Here is a 21207-nt window from a genome sequence, read left to right as displayed (position 1 = left end):
CCTAGACTAGCCAGGCCCAGTTCCTGAAAACGTGTATCTTTCGATTTATATTGTTTTATTGGTTTACTACGAAAATTTGATAGCTTTGAGCCTATCTTCCCTAGCCTAGCCATGCCCAGTTCCTGCAACCGTTCATCGTATGTTTGAGCCTCCAGTCCACTCATCCTCCTGGCTGCTCTTCTCTGCACTCTTTCCAGAGTCTCAACCTCTTGGTGAGCAAAACTGGGTGCAGGACTCTAGGTGCGGCCTTGCTAAGGGTTTGTGGAGTGGTATTAATGCTTCACTTGAACTTGATTGAATCCCTCCGTTAATGCAACTTAATGCACCACTGCACGCTGCTGGCTCATATTTAGCTGGTTGTCCACCAAGACCCCCCCTCAGAGTTCCTGCTATTAAGACTGGTTTCACCAGGTTTATATGAGAACTTTTGGTTTTTCTTACCTAAGTGTAGGACTTTACTTTTCTCTACATGGAATTTCATTTTGTTAGACTGGGCCAGTGGTGGGTTTCAAAATGTTTTAGAACCTCTTCTGTAGGTGTGGCCTGCTTTGTGGGAGTGGCTTGCCAGCCATGTGACTGAGTGGGAGTGGCTTGCCAGCCATGTGACTGCGTGGGCGTGGCCAACTTGTGAAATGTGGTGAAACTCACTTAACAACGCTCTTGCCTAGCAACCAAAATGTTGGCTCAGAAACTCTGGCATTTGAAGCACGCAAGTCTTAAAGCTGTCAAGTTACAAGACCCTCGCACCCCTAACACTTTAGAAAAAAAAACCCTGACGGGTGTTCAAACTTGATAGCTTTAAGACTTGTGGACTTCAACTCCCAGAATTCCTCCTCCAGTCATGTTGGCTCAGGAACTCTGGCATTGAAGTGTGCAAGTCTTAAAGCTGTCAAGTTACAAAACCCTTGCACCCCTAACCCTTTAGAAAAAAAAAACAGGGGTGTTCAAACTTGACAGCTTTAAGACTTGTGGACTTCAACTCCCAGAATTCCTCCTCCAGTCACGTTGGCTCAGGAACTCTGGCATTGAAGTGTGCAAGTCTTAAAGCTGTCAAGTTACAAGACCTTTGCACCCCTAACCCTTTAGGAGAAAAAACCCAGGGGTGTTCAAACTTGATAGCTTTAAGACTTGTGGACTTCAACTCCCAGAATTCCTCCTCTCACTCTTCATCTTGATGATGTGCGGACGGGCGGGGTGGGGAGGGAGCTGGATCCGGTTCTAAACAGCACTGTAGATTTGTGGAACTTCTTCTATAGAAGAGATTAGAACTGGCAGGAAGCCACCCTTGGACAGGGCCCAGTGTTCAAGTCTATCAAGATCCTTCTGGATCCTGAGCTTATCTTCTAGGGTGTTGGCTATTCCTGCCAGCTTAGTATCATCTGCAAATTTGGTAAAAGTTTCCCTTCTATTCCCTCATCGAAGTCATTTATGAAGCTATTGAAGAGTCCTGGGCCTATGACAGATTCTTGGGGTCCCCCACTGCTTACTTCCCTACAGGTAGTCATAGACCCATTAAGGACTACTCAATGAGTACGGTTGGTCAGCCAGTTGCAAATCCATCTGGTGGTGATGCTGTCTTCCCCATATTTCCCTAGCTTGCCAAGAAGTAGGTTGTGGTCTACTTTATCGAATGCCTTGCTGAAGTCTAAGCATCTGATGTCCACAGTATTTTGCTGGTTTACTAATTAAGTCTCTGTGTTGAAGAAGGAAATAAGATTGGTTTGGCATGATCTGTTTTTAACAAACTCACGCTGGCTGCTAGTTAATACTTTGCTTGTGATGAAAGAAATGTCCTTCTGGGTTCGGCTCCAAGTGGGGGAAAAGACACTGGAGAGATGGAGGCTGCTTGGAAAGATGGTTTTAATGGTGGACAGGACCACACGGCTTGAGCCCTGAACAGAAAAGGTGATCACATGCTTCAATGTTGATGGAGAAGAAGAGAAGGGAGGACTGAGATGTTGAAAATCCCTGGTTTTATGCCCTCGCTGGCCTTTGATCTTGAGCTTGTGTTCTGATTGGTTGTCAGATTCCCATGGAGCCATGAAGGAACAACTCTCTAGGCTGCATTTTGAATCCAGGTTCGGTTGAGTTTTCAGATGCCATGTGGGGAGTTGGGGCCAATATTATCATGCTTTAATCCCATCTCCCTGCAGCTGAAGGGGAGAACTCTTTATTATGTAAAGGGACTAGCTTGGCCTTCTTAATGGCCCATTAACAAAGTGGGGATGGGCAGGAAGCTACAGGCAGCTATTCTGTCTTTTAAAACATGTTTCTTTCTTTTCACATCCAGAGAAATATTCTGCCTTTTCAATATTTCCTAGGATATTTCATTTTTCTGGGAGAGGGCTGGGTGATAAACTTCCTACATTTGTTCCTAAATGTTGGCAGATCTGTTTGTTTGCTTTTAAATTATCTTTTCCAGTATCTTCCTGGGTATTGATGTTAGACTGATTGGTCTGCAGTTTCCTGGGTCTGTTCTTCTCCCCCCCACCACCACTTTTATCTACATTGAATTTCCTCCCACACTTACGACCATTGCAACCAGGATCACATGATCAAAATTCAGAAGCTTGGCAACAGATTCATATTTATGACAGTTGTAGCGTCCCCTGGGTCGTGCAATCCACTTCTGTGACCTTCGGACAAGCAAAGTCAAAGGGGAAGCCAGATTCACTTAGCAACCGTGGGACTAGCTTCACCACGGCAGCGATTCACTTAACAACGGTGGCAAGGATGGTTGTAAAAAAAATGGGTCAAAACTGACTTAACAGCTGTCTCGCTTAGCAACAGAAAGTTTGGGGTCCATTGTGGTTGTAAGTCAAGGAGTACCTGCAATTTATGGCAGCCGGCCAGCTGGAGGAGTCTGGGATTCAAATTTTATTCAAAGACAGGAGTTTTGCCCTTGATTAAGCTGGATTGTTGTAAAAAGTGATCCCAGGTGAGAATCAGAGGTGGGATCCAGCAGGTTCTGACCAGTTCTGGAGAACCGGTAGCGGAAATTTTGAGTAGTTCGGAGAACCGGCAAATGCCACCTCTGGCTGGCCGCGCCCCCATCTATTCTCTGCCTCCCGAGTCCCAGCTGATCGGGAGGGAATGGGGATTTTGCAGTATCCTTCCTCTGCCACGCCCACCAAGCCACGCCCACCAAGCCACACCCACAACCTCAGAACCGGTAGTAAAATAATTTGAATCCCACTCCTGGTGAGAATGTTAAGCAACCAGAAGCCACCTAGGAAGTACCATATTTTTTGGAATATAAGACGCACCTTTCTCCCCCTCAAAAAAGAGGCTGGAAATCTGGGTGCGTCTTATACACTGAATACAGCATTTTTTAGCCTCCTGAAACTGCCACCTTCACTAAAATGGCCCTGCATAGCCTTTAGGGGGCTTCCAGAGTGCACGGAGGATGGGCAGGGCAGAAATGAGCGAAAAACAGACCATTTTTGCCTCCCCCAGCCCCCAGCAGCACTCTATAAGCTTCCTAAAGGCTATCCATGCCCTTTTTTGTGTGCAAAAAACGGGCCCATTTTTTAAAAAAAATTACCTCTTCAAAACCTTGCTGCGTCTTATACTCCGGTGCGTCTTATACTCGGGAAAATACGGTAATGGCTGGAGGTGCCAGAAGAGAAAGGGACAGAGGAGAATAGGGCCTCTCTTTTCTCTTATCTTCCTTCCTTCTTTCCCCAACAGTGTTCCAAGAAAACCACTCGCTTCAGAGAGCACCAGGGACCCCAGAAAGGGATCATTGGACCCTCCTTGTGCATCCCCTTCCCCTCTTTCAAGGGCCATCAGGAGGATCTGGCCTCTCTCTGCCTATCAGCCAAGGAGGAACCCACCTTCACACACAGACACACAGAACGGTCATGGAATAAAAATCACGTGAAGCCCCAAAGGTGCATTTTTTTTTTTAAAGAGGCAGAACTGGAGTTTCTGGATTTTCTTTGCTTCTCACCGGAAAAGCTTCTTCACTCTGGGGACAAAAAGCACCTTCGGGGCAACCGTTGACCTGGGTGACTCTCCATAGACAAATCACCTGGAGTCTTAGGACCGCTTGATAAATAGTAAGGCCACCCCTCGAATCCTGCATCCAGTTTTGGTCCCCACGTTACAAAAAGGATGTTGAGACTTTGGAAAAACTTTGGAGAAGAGCAACGAAGAGGATTAAAGGCCTGGAGACTAAAACACACGAAGGACGGCTGCAGGAATTGAGTTAGGCCAGTCTGGAGAAAGAAGGATTAAGAGGGGGACACGAGAGCAGGATCCCAGTATTTGAAGGGCTGCCCCAAAGAAGAAGAAGGGGGGTCAATTTACTTTCCGAAGCACCAGGAGGCAGGAGAAGAAAGAATGGATGGAAACTCATCAAGGAGAGAAGCAATCTGGAATTTAGGAGAAACTTCCTGACAGTGAAAACATTGAACCAGTGGAACTGTCTGCCACCAGAAGCTGTAGGCGCTCCATCCCTGGAGGATTTTAAGAAGAGGCTGCACAGTCACCTGTCTGAAACGGTATTGAGCAGGGGGCTGGACTAGAACACCTCCGAGGTCCCTTCCAGCTCTATTCTGTTTCTGATTCTGGTTTTCTGGGTCCTGTGAACCCAGTTTCCAAGTGACGCAGCTGGGGAACGGTGGCAGGAATTGGGCAGGTCTAAAGAGAAGGATTAAGGGATGACACGATCGCAGTACTTCTGATATTTGAGGGGCTGCCCCCCCCAAAAAGAGGGGTGTCAGCTTATTCTCAAAAAGCCCCTGAAGGCAGGACAAGAAGCAACAGGATGGAAACTAATCAAGGAGAGAGGCAACCTAGAACTAAGGAGAAACTTCTTAACCGTGAGGACAATTCACCAGTGGAACTGCCTGCCACCAGAGGTTGTGGATTCTCCAGCACTGGAGGCTTTTAAGAAGAGGCTGGACAGCCACTTGTCCGGAATGGAATAGGGTCTCCTTTTAAGCAAGGGGTCGGACTAGAAGACCTCCAAGGTCCCTATTATAATACGCTCTAAATCAGTGATGGCAAACCTTTTCTGCACCGAGTGGCTCAGGGCCACAATCTGGCAGGGGAGCTGGCCAGAGAGCCTGCGCATGCCAGAAATTGACATCCGGTTTCCAGCGTGCTCATGTGCACCGGCAAGCTAGCCTTCTGGGTACTGGCGTCCATGCGCACGCCAATCAGCTGTCTGGCGCGCATGCTCACGCCGGGAAACGGAAGGCCATCTCTTCCAGTGCCTCATGCATGATAGGCCAGTCGATCCTTCTGCGCACATGTGCACCAGGAACCCAGAGGAGGAACAGGGCCCCCTCTTGCCAGGGGACATGGCACTTCGGGCACGCAGGCTGAAGGTTGCTCCATTCCTGGAGGTTTCTAAGAAGAGAGCGGAGGGGCATTGTCTCTGGAATGGCCGCTTGAGCTGCGGGTTGGTCTAGAAGACCTCCAAGATACAATACAATAGCAGAGTTGGAAGGGACCTTGGAGGTCTTCTAGTCCAACCCCCTGCCTAGGCAGGAGACCCTATACCATTTCAGACAAATGGCTATCCAACATCATTTTCTTTTCTTTTTTTCTTTTTTAGTATATTTTATTTTCATTTTCTTACACTCACATGTATACACCATACAGTATTAAACAATAATTGCATCAATTCCTCTTGTCAACAATGCCCCAGAAAATAAAATCCCAATATACCTCTTCCATTCTCCATACACCTCTTTCTTCCACCACCCTCCAACTTTCTATCTTCCCTCCATCATCCCCCTCTACCCTACTTCCCCTCCCCCTCTACCACTCCTCTCTCCAGATCCACTCCCCCCTTCCTTTTCACCTTCCCCCCCACCCTCTCTCCCATCCCTCTCTACCCATCCTTCTTCTTTCCTACTCCTCCCCTTGGTGTATTTCCACTATATGTTAATGTACTTGGCTTGTCCTATTTTTAAAGAAAAATTAAAGAAAAACAGTATACATGTGAAGTCACATTGCATTGAGATCTAACACATCGTGTCTAGCCTAATATATATCCCCCCTCCCCCCGACCCCCCCTCCTTCCCCCCCCTCCTTCCCAGAACCCGTACACGGTATAGATTTTTAACAAACACAGTCTACAATCTATTGAGAAAAAAGAAATAAAAAAATTAATAACATCTCTACATTGATCTTAGCTTCTTCTTGCTAAGCTAACTTTAAACAATTTAAATCATTCCTGGTTTTAAGCATAGGCTATCTGGAATTTCTTGGTCCCGTATTTATTTTGTATATAGTCAATCCATTTTTTCCAGTCTCGTTTATATCTCTCATTTGAGTGATCTTTAAGGTATGCCGATATTTTGGCCATCTCGGCTAAATTTGTAACTTTCAATGTCCATTCTTGAGTTGTAGGCAAGTCTTCCTTCTTCCAGTATTGCGCCACCAACAGTCTTGCTGCCGTTATTAAGTACAGAATCAAGTTAGTCTCTACCACTTTAAAGTCAGTACTTATGCCTAGCAAAAATAGGTATAACATCTTCTTAAAGACTTCCAGTGTTGGGGCATTCACAACTTCTGGAGGCAACTTCTGTTCCACTGATTAATTGTTCTCACTGTCAGGAAATTTCTCCTCCGTTCTAAGTTGCTTCTCTCCTTGATTAATTTCCACCCATTTTCCTGCCTTCAGGTGCCTTGGAGAATAGCTTGACTCCCTCTTCTTTGGGGCAACCCCTGAGATATTGGAAGACTGCTATCATGTCTCCTCTAGTCCTTCTTTCTATTAAACTAGACATTCCCAGTTCCTGCAATCTTCGTATGTTTTAGCCTCCAGTCCCCTAAATCCTCTTTCTTGCTCTTCTCTGCCCTCTTTCTAAAGTCTCAACATCCTTTTCACATCGTGGCAACCAAAACTGGATGCCGGATTCCAAGTGTGGCCTTCCCAAGGCCTTTGGGTTGACGGATTTGATCCATCCAGGGACTCCGGCCCTCGGGCCACCTCGGGGCCATATCCTAGGAGAAGCGCAAGAGGCGAGGGAGAGAGAGAGAGAGTCAGGCCGGGTTCGCGCGCGCTCTTCCCGGGCACTGCCCTCTGCGGAGGAGCTTCCCTTTCTCTGCCAGGGGGGCGGGGGGGGGGAGGAGCGGGGAGGGGGGGGAAGGACCCGCTCCAGCCATGTGCGCGCGGCGGGGGCGGCGTCTATAAAAGGGGCCGCGCCGGCCGCCTCCTCTCCAAAGCGGGCGCAGGCGGCGAGCGCTGCGCTCTTGAGCTCCAGCTGGTTCTCTCTCCTCCGGCGCTCTGGCTCTGCCGTCCGCGATGCCTTCCCGGGCGCTGCTGCTGCTGCTGCTGCTGCTTCTGCTGGGGGCTTCGGGGGCTCCGCGCTCCCCGAAGGCGGCCTCGTGGGAGGAGGTGAACGTGCTGGCCCACGGGCTGCTGCAGCTGGGCCACGGGCTCCGCGAGCACGTCGAGCGGCTGGGCGGGCAGCTGCGGGACCTGAGCAGCCGGCTGGCCGCCCACAACGCCTCCCTGGCCGGGCTGGAGCGCGCGGCGAGCGAGCAGAGGGAGCGGCTGGCCCGGGCGCAGCGCCTCTTCGACGGCCGCTGGGCGCAGCTGGACGGGCGGCTGCGGGGGCTGGAGGCTCGCCTCGACGGGACGGCGCCGGCGGCGGCAGCGGCCCAGAACGGCAGCGGGGCCCCGGCGACGGCGGGGGAAGAGGAGGCGCTGCAGGTGCGTCCCGGAGGCAGGCGCTCTGCGCGAGGGCAGAAGCCCACTTTGTCCCCGGCTTGAGCGACGGGGGCTGGACTAGAAGACCTCTAAGGTCCCTTCCAACTCTATTCTGATCGGTCGATCGAAATGGTTTAGGGTCTCCTGCTTAAGCGAGGGAGGCTGGACTAGAAGGCCTCGAAGGTCCCTTTCCAGCTTGATTCTGATGGGCAGGCGGGGAGGCCAGGCGCGCCCTTCCCTCTTTATTCCCGGGGCTCCTTTTCCCTCGGCGGGACGGACTCCGGCACCTTCCAGGAAACCGGGCTGGCCCTTCGGGGAGACCTCTCCTGGTTGTGCCGAGCCGAGAGTACCCCGGCTCGCATTCCCCGGGGGCTCCAACGCCAAAGCGCCCGAGGCGGGGGGGGGGAAGTGGTGCGCCCGGCAACAATTGTGCGTAAAAGCGCTTTGGGGTCTGGCGTCGCCCAAGTCGCTGAGCCGGAAGTTGTGCAAAGAGGGGACCCACAAACACACACACAAGCACACCTCCGGGACGTGGGAATCCCCCCCCCCGGGAAAATAAGCCTTGGTTCTGTTCTGCACGAAACGCCCCCTCCCCAAATTCCCTCCAGCGTTTCCCCGGCGCTGGCGAGTTGCGCACAGCGGTCCCCGAAGTGCGCCGGCCGTGAGTCCGGAGCTGCGCTTTGAGGTTGACTCCAGGGGTGGGTTTCTTTCCTGCCCTCCCCCCTCCCCAGATGTGGTGGTGGTGGTCCATCTGGGGCCGTTTTTCAGATGGCTAGTTGGCTTCGTGCTTTCTTTCCACGGCACCGCTCTCCTCTTGCGCGCACCCCGACACACACCCAACCGCCCGGACTAACCGCGTTGCTCTCTTCTTCCTTTGTCTGTTAGAACCTGGTCAGGCGCCAGAACGTGAGGATGGAGGAACTCCTGCAGAAGATCAAACAGCAGCAATTCCGGATGGACAAGCAGAACCTGCAGATTAAGAGCCTTCAGAGCAAGGTATTTTGGGGGGGAGGGGGAGGAGGGGGCGCCCCGCAGGCTCGACCCCCACTTGTCTGGAGGGCAGTGGAGGCATTCCAGGGGATCACCTGTGGGAAGGGGTGTGCCGGGCAGGGGGAGGGGTGGGGAGGGGGAGTTGAATGGGGAAAGGGGTCGGGAAGGGTGAGAGAGAACGAGAGAAAATAAGATAAAAGTTTATTATTATTATTATTATTTTAACCGTCCCACGTTAAAAATGAAAATCTGTTGCTTCTGGAGAGGGTCTCTTGGGTGGGTGGGGAGCCAAGCTGAAATTGGGGTGGGGGGTTGGGAGTCTCCTGCTCCCTGGAAGGGCAGTGGCCCATGGGCTGGGGGGGGCATTTTGGGGAGTGGGAATTGCTGAATGGGGATTGAAGGGAGGGCAGCTGGAGAAGGTTGGACAAAGCTTTCCAGAAATGATCAAGATGGAAAAAGAAACTCCTCTCAGCTTCAGGTGGCTGGCTGGGGATAATGGGGGATGTGGTATGCGATGGCTGGGGATAATGGGGGATGTGGTATGCAGCATCTCCAAAGGGTTCCAGCAAGCATATGGAGGCTTTGTTAGGCTGATGGCGTGGCATCGAACACGGGTGCCCCCTCCCCTGTAATGATTTTTCTCCAACTAAGAGGGGGGAAGGGTCTCAGCTGAGGGAGGGGCGGCCCTTCCCAGACCCTCCCCTAATTCTTTAGCTACCTGACTTTTACTAGGGGGGGGGAGGGGGAGCTCCTATGAGGGGGCCACATAGATACACTTCCCTGTCCCTATTTTTCTCACAAAGCTTTCAAGTCCAAATACAAAGGAGTGTTGTTGTTTTTTTAAAAAAAAAAGCCCCAATCACAGAATTGGAAAAGGGGCCATGGAGGTCATCTAGTCTTACCCTTCTTCTTTGCAAAGGATCTGATTTTATGTTTAGACTATGCAAAATGGCACCCGATTGCCTTTTTTTTTTTTTTTTTTTGAGGATGGATTAAAACACCTTTTCTCAAATGGGTTTCATTTTTAGATGGGTTTGGACTTCAACTCGCAGAATTCCCTAGCCAGCCGGGCTGGGGAATTCTGTGAATTGAAGTCCAACCCATCTTAAAAACCCAGTTTGAGAAACTGAGTTAAAGGATTCCTCATTTGCCCTTCTTTCTTTCTTTTTTTTTAAAAAAAAATAGTTTTTATTAAACATTTTTAACCTTTAAAACCAGAAAAAAAAAAACAACAAATGCGGAAAAAACAAGACAAGCATAACAATATAAAATAGTTTTATAGCCTTTTGCCTCAGCATACCTGTTTAGCCTTTGTAATTCTCCGTTCTCCATTGCCTTCCTGTCCGTTTTAACGTCTGTAATAGTGTAATAGCAGTTGTACTAACAATTGTAATAATATTAATTGTTCACATCACCATTATGTTTACATTACGGTCAATACTTTAAGTTTGATAGTAATTAGTAAAAACAAAAAAGAAAAGACTTCTATTTTCTGTTTTTGGCTTCCGTTTTCCAGCCACTTATAAATGCTATTCTGAAATTCTAAACGATAGAACGTCGCTTGCCCTTCTGCTGTTTGCAGTTTAATTGATGGGGACACCGAGAGGTAGAGAAAGAGAAATGTGAGAATTTCCACATTTCCATCTGCCGATGAGTAAACATTCACTCTGTCCTTTGATCTCCTGGATAATTCCTCTTTTTCAGCTAGCCACTTTTTTTTTTTTTTTTAAATTGTAATTTAGCCAAACGGCCTAGAAACCCAACCTTTATTGGGGGGGGCGGGGAGAGGGAGAAAGAGGAAAGTATTTCTTTCCACTTTTTATGATCTCTGGCTCCAGGCAACCACCGTTCCCCTCCCGGCCGGATCATCTTGTCCTGAGTGGTCTTTATTTATTTATGGTTTTGTTTACTGATTAAATTTATCCGCTGCTGCTTCCCAGCTGGTCTCGAAATGCCTCTGGATGGGAACTCCGAGGGCTGTGATGGTGAGCCTCGGGCACGCCTGCCCGAGGTGGCATGCAGAAGAGCCCTCTCCCGGTGGGCACGCGTGCCATCGCCAGCTGCGCTTCTGCTTTCCAGTGGGCACACGCACAGCTGGTCTTCGCAGGTGCTGGAACGCCCGAAAAAGGACCCAAAAAACAGGCCGTTTCCAGGCGGTTTTTCAGGTTGTTTTTGGCCATTTTCCAGGTGGCTCCGAAAAACAGCCTAAAAATGGCCCGAAAACCACCAGAAAACCAGGCGTGCACATGCTGGTCTTCGGGTTTCCGGCACTGAGGACAGGGAGAAGCCCCTGAAAATTGAATTGCGGGTCGGGGGGGGGGGGTCTCAGAACCCTTTTCAACTCCTTGTAAGCGGAGCCCGTCTTGTTCTGGGCTAGTCCAGGCCAAACTTTGCGACGTTAAAACGCACAGCTGTTTCCTTTGGAACTGATTTGGCGGTGACCCTTGCGAGATCGGTTGGGAAGGTCCAAGCCTCCCGGGGTCTTCTTCCACTCCTCGCCCTTACGACCATTTGCCTAAGAAGTTACAGTGACTCCCGACCGATCCTCACAATGACGACCCTGGTGGGCTCCCCACAGTTATGTGATCGACCTCCAGGCTTCTAACAACTGGCTGGTATTTCCAACAAGTTGCAATCACGCCTGATTGCCAAGCACATTCAAAGGGGGCCAGTTAAAACGGCTGTGTGTGATTCGCTTAGCGTCCGTGCCAAGAGTCATAAAATTGGGGCGTGGCTCCCTTAGCAACACCGCATCGCTTAGCGATGGAAGTCCTGGGAGTGCCCAATTTTGATTGTCAATTGAGGACTTCCTGCATCGTATTTCTCTCCTCCCTCCGCCCTCTTCCTCCGTGGCCCATCAATCGGAGGCCGGTGCAGAAACCCCCACCCCCACCCCCATGTTGTGCCCTCCAAGAGTGTGACCAATTCCACAATCCCACACAGCTAGCATTCTGAAAATGGGCAGAGCAAGATGTCCGGAGGTCGCTGTGTTGGGGAATAAAAGTTCTCCACCAGTCCACACCCAGATAAGCAGGGATTAACACCAGACAAACGGGCATAAAACAATAAATCAAAGAACTATCTATGGGGGGGAAATTCACACCCCTACCAGCGCTGGCCAGGGCAAGCAAGGATATATAAACAGGGAGTAAATCCTCCTTGCTTGTACCCCTGATGACGTTACCTAGTTGAGCAATGAAAGATCTTTAAGAAAACCACTACGTTCAGCAGAAAGAGAAACTCGGATATGCAGGGATTGACACCAGACAAACAAGCAATGCTTAACAAACCGTGTTATTGATTTAACAACGGCGGCAATTCACTTAGCAGCCGTGGCAAGAAAAGTCTTGGAATGGGGCAAAACCCACTTAGCGAATGTCTCATTTAGCCAGAGAAATGTTGGGCTCAATCATGGTCGTAAGTTGAGGACTACCTGTATAAGGGGGGTGGCTTGCCTAAGACAGTTTGATCTCTACCAGGAAAGGCAAATGGAGGCCGGGTTTTATTTATATATTTTGTATCCCGCCTTTATTATTTTTATGTAATGATTCAAGGATAACTATTCAATACACCCTCCTCCTCTTTCCCCCACCACCACAACAAGAGGTGGCCCAAAGTCACCCAGCCAGCTTTCATGGTTAAGGTGGGACTAGAACTCACCGTCTCCTAGAGATTGGCCCCAAATCACCTAGCTTTCTTTCATTGTTAAGGTGGGACTAGAACTCACCGTCTCCTAGTGATTGGCCCAAAGTCACCTACCTTTCTTTTGTGGTTAAGGTGATCAAACTAGAACTCACCGTCTCCTAGCGATTGGCCCAAAGTCACCTAGTTGTCTTTTGTGGTTAAGGTGGAACTAGAACTCACCGTTTCCTAGCGATTGGCCCAAAGTCACCTAGCTGTTTTTCCTGGCTAAAGTGGGACTAGAACTCCTGCTTTGTGGAGGGAAGGAAGGAGAGAAGGAGAGAAGGAAGGAGGGAAGGAAGGAGGGAATGTAGGAGAGAAGGAAGGGGGGAAGGTAGGAGGAAAAGAAGGGGGAAAGGAAGGAGGGAAGGAAGGAGGGAAGGAAGGAGGGAAGGAAGCAGGGAAGGAGGAGGGAAGGAGAGAAGAAAGGGGGAGGGAAGGGGGAAGGAGGGAGGGAAGGAAGGAGGGAAGAAAGGAGAGTAGGAGAGAAGAAAGGAGGGAAGGAAGGAGGGAAGGAAGAAAGAAGAAGTAGGAATGTTGTAAGATAAGATGGATCTATGGGATGGTAAGAAAGCAATTTCAAGTATATTGTCAACTGTAGGGGGAAAAATTGTTATAAATACATATTATTAATAACAGTTATGAGATCATATAATTGTCAAGGTATATATGAAATTAATAAAATTTTCAAAAAAAAAAAAAGAACCCCTGCTTTGTGGCCTGCTGCTTTAACCACTAGGCCCAACCGTTTCCCGTAGACGGGAGTCTCCGCCCGCCACGTTCCTTCCCTTTGAAAACAAACCCCTGAACCCTCTCTCCCCCGCCCCCCCTCCTCAATTCCCAGGTCAACACCCTCAGCCCCCTGCACCGCCGGGAGAAGGACCCCCAGGAAGCCCCTCGCTGGAGAGTGACCGCCCTGCGCAGCGTCCTGGACGAGCGAGCGGCCAACCAGAGCCAGGCGGCCGGAGAGCAGACGCCGGAAGGCCCCAGTGAGTGAAGTTGCCGTGCTCGGCCCTATTCTTATTTTGCTTCGTTTTGGGGGGGTTTGGGGGGCAAAAAGCCTTATTTTCTTTTTTGCACAAGAAGGGAATTTTTGGATCTGCCATTCCGGGACTTTAGCAGCATCAAACGACGTGTCGGTATTACAACATTCACGACGTGTCGGTATTACAACATTTTCCAGGTTGGCACCAAAACAGCTGGGCGGGATTCAAAAGCTCCATTAGTTTTGATGGCTCTGAGCTGTGGGCTGAAATCTGCCAAAAATTGCCCAAACTTTCCGTCGCTAAATGAGACGCCGTGGCGGGTGAAGCAATTTGGAAACAAATAATAATAATAATAATAATTGGGTCGGCTTCAATATTTGTCCTGGGGCTTCAGGCCCAATTTTGGCCCAAGAAGAGAGGCTTACAGAGTCATGAGGACTAGCATCCTTCTCAGTTCTCCTCAGTGCTAGAAGCAGCTGTCATTCATGCAGTCAATGGAGACAGGGGAGGGGGAGGGGTTTGTCTCTGCATAGGCAAAAAGTTGTTGGGTGTGTAGGTGGACGTACGACCACATCCTCTTGAGACAGTGGTTTATTGGACCTTTTCCTCACTTTGCGACCTTTTTGCTACCGTCGTTAAGTGAACCGGTGCACTTGCCAAGCTAGTCTCATGGTCTGGCTTCCCCATTGACTTCGCTTGTCAGAAGGCCGTGAAAGGAGATCTCGTGACAGTCCAGGGCACCTCGGCGGTCACTAAGTGAACCGTCATAAGTCGAGGACTACCTGTGTCCTGGATGTGGGAGGGAAGCCGGGGACAGGCGTCTCCCCGTGTAAACTAGGAAAATCAATTTTTGCAAAATTTGCTAATGTTTGACCATGGCTGGGCCACAATTCCCAGAATTCTTGCCAAGTTTAGGAAATTGATCTGAGCCGAGGTGGCGCAGTGGTTAGGGTGCAGGACTGCAGGCCACTTCAGCTGACTGTGATCCGCAGTTCGGCGGTTCTAATCTCACCGGCTCAAGGTTGACTCAGCCTTCCGTCCTTCCGAGGTGGGTAAAATGAGGACCCGGATTGTTGTTGGGGGCAATATGCTGACTCTGTAAACCGCTTAGAGAGGGCTGAAAGCCCTATGAAGCGGTATATAAGTCTAACTGCTATTGCTATCTATCTATCTATCTATCTATCTATCTATCTATCTATCTATCTATCTATCTATCTATCTATCTATCTATCTATCTATCTATCTAGGTGAAATGAGGACCCAGATTGTTGTTGGGGGCGATATGCTGACTCTGTAAACCGCTTAGAGAGGGCTGAAAGCCCTATGAAGCGGTATATAAGTCTAACTGCTATTGCTATCTATCTATCTATCTATCTATCTATCTATCTATCTATCTATCTATCTATCTATCTATCTATCTATCTATCTATCTATCTATCTATCTATCTACCTGGGTGAAATGAGGACCCAGACTGTGGGGGCGATATGCTGACTCTGTAAACCGCTTAGAGAGGGCTGAAAGCCCTATGAAGCGCTATATAAGTCTAATAAATAAATAACTAAATAAATAATTGTTGGGTTTGAGCTCCTTGGGAGAGGCTGGCCTCAGGCCAGGTTGCTAAATGGATCCTCTTCCTCCAGAGGCAGTCTATCCCTGCCTCACAGAGAGCTGAGAAGCCTCTGCAGCCCAACAGATCCTCTGTCTTCTTCCTTCCTTCCTTCCTTCCTTCCTTCCTTCCTTCCTTCCTTCCTTCCTTCCTTCCTTCCTCTTTCTTTGTTTTCTCCTTCCTCTTTCTTTCTTTCTTCTTTGTTCTTTCTTTCTTCCTTCCTTTCCTTCCATTCTCTTTCTTTCCTCCTTTCTTCCTTCCTTCCTTCCTTCCTCTTTCTTTCTTTCTTTCTTTCTTTCTTTCTTCCTTCCTTTCTCTTTCTTGCCTTCTTCCTTCCTTCCTTCCTTCCTCTTTCTTTCTTCCTTCTTTCCTTTCTTTCTTTCTTCCTTCCTTTCTGTTTCTTCTTTCTTTCTTCCTTCCTTTCTCTTCCTTCCTCCTTCCGTTCTCTTTCTTTCCTTCTTCCTTCCTCCTCTTTCTTTCTTCCTTCTTTCCTTCCTTCCTTCCTTTCCCTTCCTCTTTCTTCCTTCCTTTCTCTCTCTCTCCCTTCCTTCCTTCCTTCCTTCCTTCCTTCCTTCCGTTCTCTTTCTTTCTTTCTCTCTCTCTCTCTCTTTCTCTCTCTCTCCCTTCCTTCCTTCCTTCCTTCCTTCCTTCCTTCCTTCCTTCCTTAAAGGCGTCTTGCGATTGACAGACCCCAACACTGGGAAGTCAGTTGCATCCACCAGTTGTGCAAAGCACCAACACCAAAACTGGCTATGAGCTGGAATCCCCCTGGCTTCAGGCAGGGAATCTTTCCGAACTCTGCACATGCCCAGGAGCCCTCTTCCCCCTCCTTTGCTTCCTTCACGCTTCCCACCACGGGGCTCCAACCGGGGCAATCAAAAGCCTCCCAGTTCCCAGCGCGAAAGAAAAGGCCGGGTGATAACATCCCACTGCACGAAGCCACATGGTGTGTTAACGCAAGGACGTTCGGCAACCTTGGCCAATAGAGAATTCCGTGATAGACTTCAACTCCCAAGCCAACTAGGCTGACTGGGGGATTCTGGGACTTGGAGTCCTTCAATCTTCCAAGCGGCCAAACTTCAAGAGACTCCTGTTGCCATACAGATGCCCTCCGGGTGTCCCTTTAAGGCAGTGGTTCCCAAACTTGGCAGCTTTAAGACTTGTGGACTTCAACTCCCAGAATTCTCCAGCCAGCTCTGCAGAGCTGGCTGGAGAATTCTGGGAGTTGAAGTCCACAAGTCTTAAAGTTGCCAAGTTTGGGAACCACTGCCTTAAAGGGACTCCAGATTTCTCTCTTTGTGTGTGTGTGTGTGTAAGGGGGGGGGGGGGCTACTGGTTCAGTCTTCACCCTCCAGATGTGCAGGGAGGGGCCCTCCCAGATTCCCGAGCCCAAACATCTGGAGCCTGCCGGTTAGCGGGAAAGGGCCGCCACTCCCTTTCCAAGCCGTGAGCCGTGGCTGCCCGCCAAGTGTGTCAGAGGTTCAGCCGGAAGGCTTGCCGGGCGCCCCCCCCCCCCCCGGAGCTGCGGGGTTAATGACTGGCGTGCCAGAGGGGGGGAAAGAGGGATGGGGGGCTCCTGGGGGGCTGGGAAGTGAAAGAGAAGGCTGGCCTCTGGCCAAGTAGGGGAAAGGACAAACCCTCCCCCTCCCCTCCCCATTCCTGCTCTGGGTTTCCAAAATATGCAGAAAGCAGGGCCAGAAAATTCTCCCCAGGGAGGGGCAGAGAGGCTGCCTTTCCTCTCCCCCCCCCACCAGCCCCCAAACACCAGGAAAATGTGGGTGTCCCCCTCCTCCATACACACACACACCTCCCAGCCAGTCTGAATTTGGGGGGTTTTGGCTCCTGGGGAGAAATTCCAACCTGCTGCTACAGATTTTTCCTACTTAGGGAAGCCGACTGGCCAGAAAGGAAGGTGGCTTTGCAGAATAAGAGAGCTTGGGAAGGGACCCTTGGAGGTCTTCTAGTCCAGCCCCCCGGCTCAAGCAGGAGAGACTCGGCCATTCAGACAATTGCCTGGTCCAGTGTCTTCTTAAAAGACCCTCCAGAGATGAAGCAACCTATAATTTAGTCCCTAGTATAGTAGGGTTGGAAGAAGGGAGCCCAGAGGTCTTCTAGTCTGACCCCCCTGCTTAGGCCGGAAACCCTGCAGCATCGCCGACAATTGCCTGTCCGGTCTCTTCTTAGAAGCCTCCAGGGATGGAGCCTTCGCAGCTTCTGGTGGCCATTTCTCCATTCTTGAGCCAATTTGTCTGGAGGGACCAATGGCCAGGCTCAAACGATCCTGTTTTGGACATAATTACGAGAAAATTGAGATCTCTGGAGGACGTAAGTAGTCCTTGACTAACGACAATAGAGCCCAAAATTTATGTCGCTGAGCGAGACAGTCCGTAAGTGAGTTTGCCCCCATTTCACCCCCTTTCTTGCCTCTGACGTTAAGTGAATCCCTGCAGTTGAGTTAGTAACACGGGTGTTAAAGTTTCTCTTTAATTCTAGGTTGGTCCCCATTTTGGTTTTTTTTTGGGGGGGGGGGGAAATAGACCTCTTGAAGAAGGCCGGTCCAGTTTCACCCCAAGAAAGCCCTCAATCCTGGAGCTAAAAAAAGGCTTAAAAACCAAGGGGGATAATGAACTGCCGGGCAGCCATGTGCCAGCGCAGTCTACCTGAATTCTTGAGTTCAGGCTATGGCAGTTTGCAAGGGACACCATCCGATCCAAGGTAATTGGGGTGGGGGTCAGGGGGCAGCTCAGGCTTGAGAGGGGAACTGGGGGTCTTGCAAATAAATGGAGTTGGAGTTGGGGGTGGGTGGGGGAAAAGGCCCCAGTCCAGAGCCAGACCGAGAGTTAACCATTTTCCCAGAATGGGCGTTGGTCAGCCTGGAAGAACCGTGACTCACACCCATGACAAAGGCTTGAGATGTGTGTGTGGGGTGTGTCTGTGTATTTGCCCCCCCCCTCCTTACGTACACCCGGGTGTGCCCCCTGCCCCCTAACAAACCCACAGGGGGCATGAAGCTCTTTTTCCAGGGTTTTTGATGGATTTTCTTTTTAGGGGGGGGGCGAGCCCCCTACACATCGGTTAGGTCAAATGGAGGCTCCTCGAAGTCTGCTGTGGGTGATGGGAGTGGGGTTCAAGCACCTCGAGAAGGGAGCGATGGACGAGGGGAGGTGGACTGGATGCCCAACGCCCCCATTCCCAGATGCTGTTAAAAAATGCCTTATATTTCGTGTTGTTTACCTCCGATTCTGTCTCTGAAAAGAAACGTCTGGATGATCTTTGGGTCTCTCTGGAAAGCCCCAAAGTGGGCACAACAGGGTAGATGGTTGGGGGGGGGGGGATTTTGATCTGTTCCGGACTGCCCAAGGCCTTGCACCGTCCTCTGGCTTTGAACGGAGACTTTTATTGGCCCTTTGGGGGAAAAGGAATGAGGGGAGAGGGCCTCGTCCCCCTGTGCCCACGGGGGAAACTGAGGCAGGCGGGAAAAAAGAGCCGAGTCCTTTGCCCAGTTTTTAGTTCCCGCGGGTGTCGGTGGGCAATGGCCCCCTCTTGCTTGCCTTCCTAGGGCTGGCTGTGCGCAGACGGTAGACTGCTTCTGTAGAGGGAGGCTCCTTCGAATTGTTCTGGCCACTGGCCTTTGATTGGCTGGAGACCCAGGGGTGTGTGTGTTGTCCCATCGTCTTGTTGTCCCATTGCCCGTCCCTCCCCTGCCTCTGCCCCCCCATTTCCTCCTCCTTGATTGAGGGGCACCCCAGCCCTTGGCGGTGGCAGCTGGCTGGCGTGGCACCAACCAGGGCATGGGGCACAGTTGGCAGCTGGCAAGAAAGCCTCTGCCTGGTTCTTCCCTTCGTTGGAAACCCAAAGTTAGGACGAAGATTGGGATTTAGGGTTTCTAGTCCTCGAGGATGCTAGTCTTCAAGAATTCAGCGCTAGTCCTCAAGAACTGCTGGCTAGCTCAGATTTTCCCAGGCCTAGCCTTGATCCAACTCTTCTCCCCCCCGCCCCCCCCGCGTGTGTGTGTGTGCGCGCGCCTGGTCACGTCCTCCCTTGGCTGCTGAGTGATGCAAGCCGGCCCCTCCCTCCCACTGGCGGAGGGGGGGGGGGAAGAGAAGGAATTGGGGGAAAGTTCATGTTTACACTCCAGGGTCTGTTCCCCCCCCCCTCCGTCCCCATCCCTCCCCTCCCTCCCCAGCCCGCCCTGTTCTCTGGCATCCTGCCCCAGGCAGCTGTTTCCAGAATCTCCGCTAAATTTATCCCAGGCTTGGAGGGAGGAGCCCCCCTCTCCCCCCCCCCCTTGCCCGCCATCCCCCAGCCCCCTCCCCCTGCAATTCCGAGGATGCTGATTTTCTCTCCCCCCCCCCCCCCACCTTCCTCGTGCAAGGCCCAAGAACAGGATCTCTCTTTGGGGCTGCAATTCCTCCCCCCCCTTCGCCCCCCCCCCTCCCCATCTGCTCTGGGCTGCCCTGGGCAAAGTCCCCGTCCACCCTGCCACATCCCTCCCCTCACCCTTCTGCCCCCCCGTTGCCCACCTGCCCTGCCCCACCCTGGCTGGCACAGGGCAAAGTCCAGCTCTGGCACTGGGTGTGGGCGTGTCCCCCTCCCGGCACCCCAAATCGTGCCATCTTGCATGCCTAGAGTATGAATGAGCCGGGGGTTTCTGAGCACGTGCCGAGGGCTTTTTTGGACGCAGACCCCGGTTGCCGTGGGTTGGCTAAGGAGGGGGCTTGGGGGGAAGGGAGCGCCCCCCCCCCATGCTCAGCTTTACCCATGGATCCTTTGCAGCTCAGGGTTGAATGGGGGGGGGTCTCTGTTGCTCTCTGAGCTGGGCGGTTTTCTTGCAGGCGTTTCGTGGCCCAACTAGGTAACAACATCAGTGCCAGGAAGAAGGGAGGAGGAGCAGGAGGACTGTGGGGTCCCTGGTGCTCTCTGGCCTTGGTGGGTTTTCCTGCAGGCGTCTCCTGACCCAGCTAAGTAACCTCATCAGTGCCAGAAGGGAGTGGATTGCGGCGTGGAGGAAGGAGGAGCAGGAGGAGGGCGGTGGGGGGTCCTTGATGGTCTCTGAGCTGGGCGGCTTCCTTGCAGGCGTTTCATGGGCCAACTAGGTAACCGCATCAGTGCCAGGGTGCTCGCTGGACCAGCACGGGTGACGTTACCTAGTGGGGCAATGAAAGGTCTGCCAGGAAGCCCCCCCACCCAGCCCAGCCTTTCCTCAGAGGCCCCTTTTCCTCAATGGGGCAACTTCTGCACCCGGCTTCCCCAGGACAGTTGCTCAGCCATTTCCAGCACAGGCAGAACATCTGGATGGCATCTGTTTGAGGAAGGCGCAGTCGGGGCCTCCCGATGCCCGTCCTTCGTTTTGCTCCCCCTCAGTCCCGGCAGAGAAGCGGGCAAGGCAGCCCTGTCTCTGAGGGGGGAGCCCAGGGAAGGGAGGGGGGGGGTCCTTGGACCCTCGGTGTTCAGTTTCAGTGGTCGTGACGAACCACCACAGGACGCTCAGCTGGATCTCTGGAACTGACACAGGAGGCCCCTCCGTTTCCTTGCCGCCGCCCCCCCCCCCCCCCCGCACGCCCACGGCCCTCCTGGTCCCTTCGCCATCATGGCAAGAGATTTGAAACAGGCCTTGCTCTGCCCTCAGCCTTTGTGGGAGTGAGTGTGTGTGTGTGAGAGAGAGAGAGAATATGGGAGAAGCAGAGAGAGAAAGAAAGAGAGAGGAGGGGAGGGAGAGAGAACAAGATAATGAAAGAGAATGAGAGAGAGAGAATATGAGAGGAGAGAGAGAAAGAAAGAGTGAGAGAGGACAGAGAAAGACAACAAGAGAAGAGAGAATGAGAGAGAGAGGGGGGAGAATATGAGAGAAGAAATGGAGAGAGAGAAAGAATGAGACAAGAGAGAGAGAGAGAATGAAATAGAGAGAGAATGAGAGATAAGGGAGTGAGAAAGGGGAGAATGAGAAAGGTTGAGAAAAAAATGATAGATAAAAGATTTTGAGAGAACAAGAGAGGAGAGAATGAGGGAGTGAGGGAATGAGAGAGAATGAGAGACAGGATAAGAGAAAGAATGAGAGAGGGAATTAGAAAATGAGAGAGAGAAAGAATGAGAGAGAAAGATAGAATGAGAGAGAATTAGAGAAAGAGAGAATGAGAGAGATAGAATGAGAGAGGGGGGAGGAATGAGAGAGAATTAGAGAGAGAAAGAATGAGAGAGCGAAAGAATGAGAGAGGAAGAGGGAGAGAGAACGAGAAAGAAAGAGAATGAAAGAGAGTGATTGAGAGAGAAT

The 21207-nt window shown here is 51.2% G+C and overlaps 1 protein-coding gene across 1 annotated transcript; it reads left to right on the top strand.

The window, feature by feature from the left end:
• The first annotated feature begins 7166 nt into the window (after positions 1-7166).
• On the top strand, positions 7167-17677 carry LOC116524040 (angiopoietin-related protein 4-like). Its single transcript, XM_032239140.1, has 4 exons — positions 7167-7675; positions 8558-8668; positions 13188-13332; positions 17121-17677. The coding sequence occupies exons 1-4, from the start codon at positions 7265-7267 to the stop codon at positions 17267-17269; spliced, it is 816 nt and encodes a 271-aa protein (XP_032095031.1). The 5' UTR covers positions 7167-7264; the 3' UTR covers positions 17270-17677.
• Positions 17678-21207: the final 3530 nt, after the last annotated feature.

Source organism: Thamnophis elegans, chromosome 1, assembly GCF_009769535.1.
Source record: "Thamnophis elegans isolate rThaEle1 chromosome 1, rThaEle1.pri, whole genome shotgun sequence".
Lineage (NCBI taxonomy): Eukaryota > Metazoa > Chordata > Lepidosauria > Squamata > Colubridae > Thamnophis > Thamnophis elegans.
Note: the sequence above shows the minus strand (reverse complement) of the source record. Positions and strands in the feature narration are given on the sequence as shown.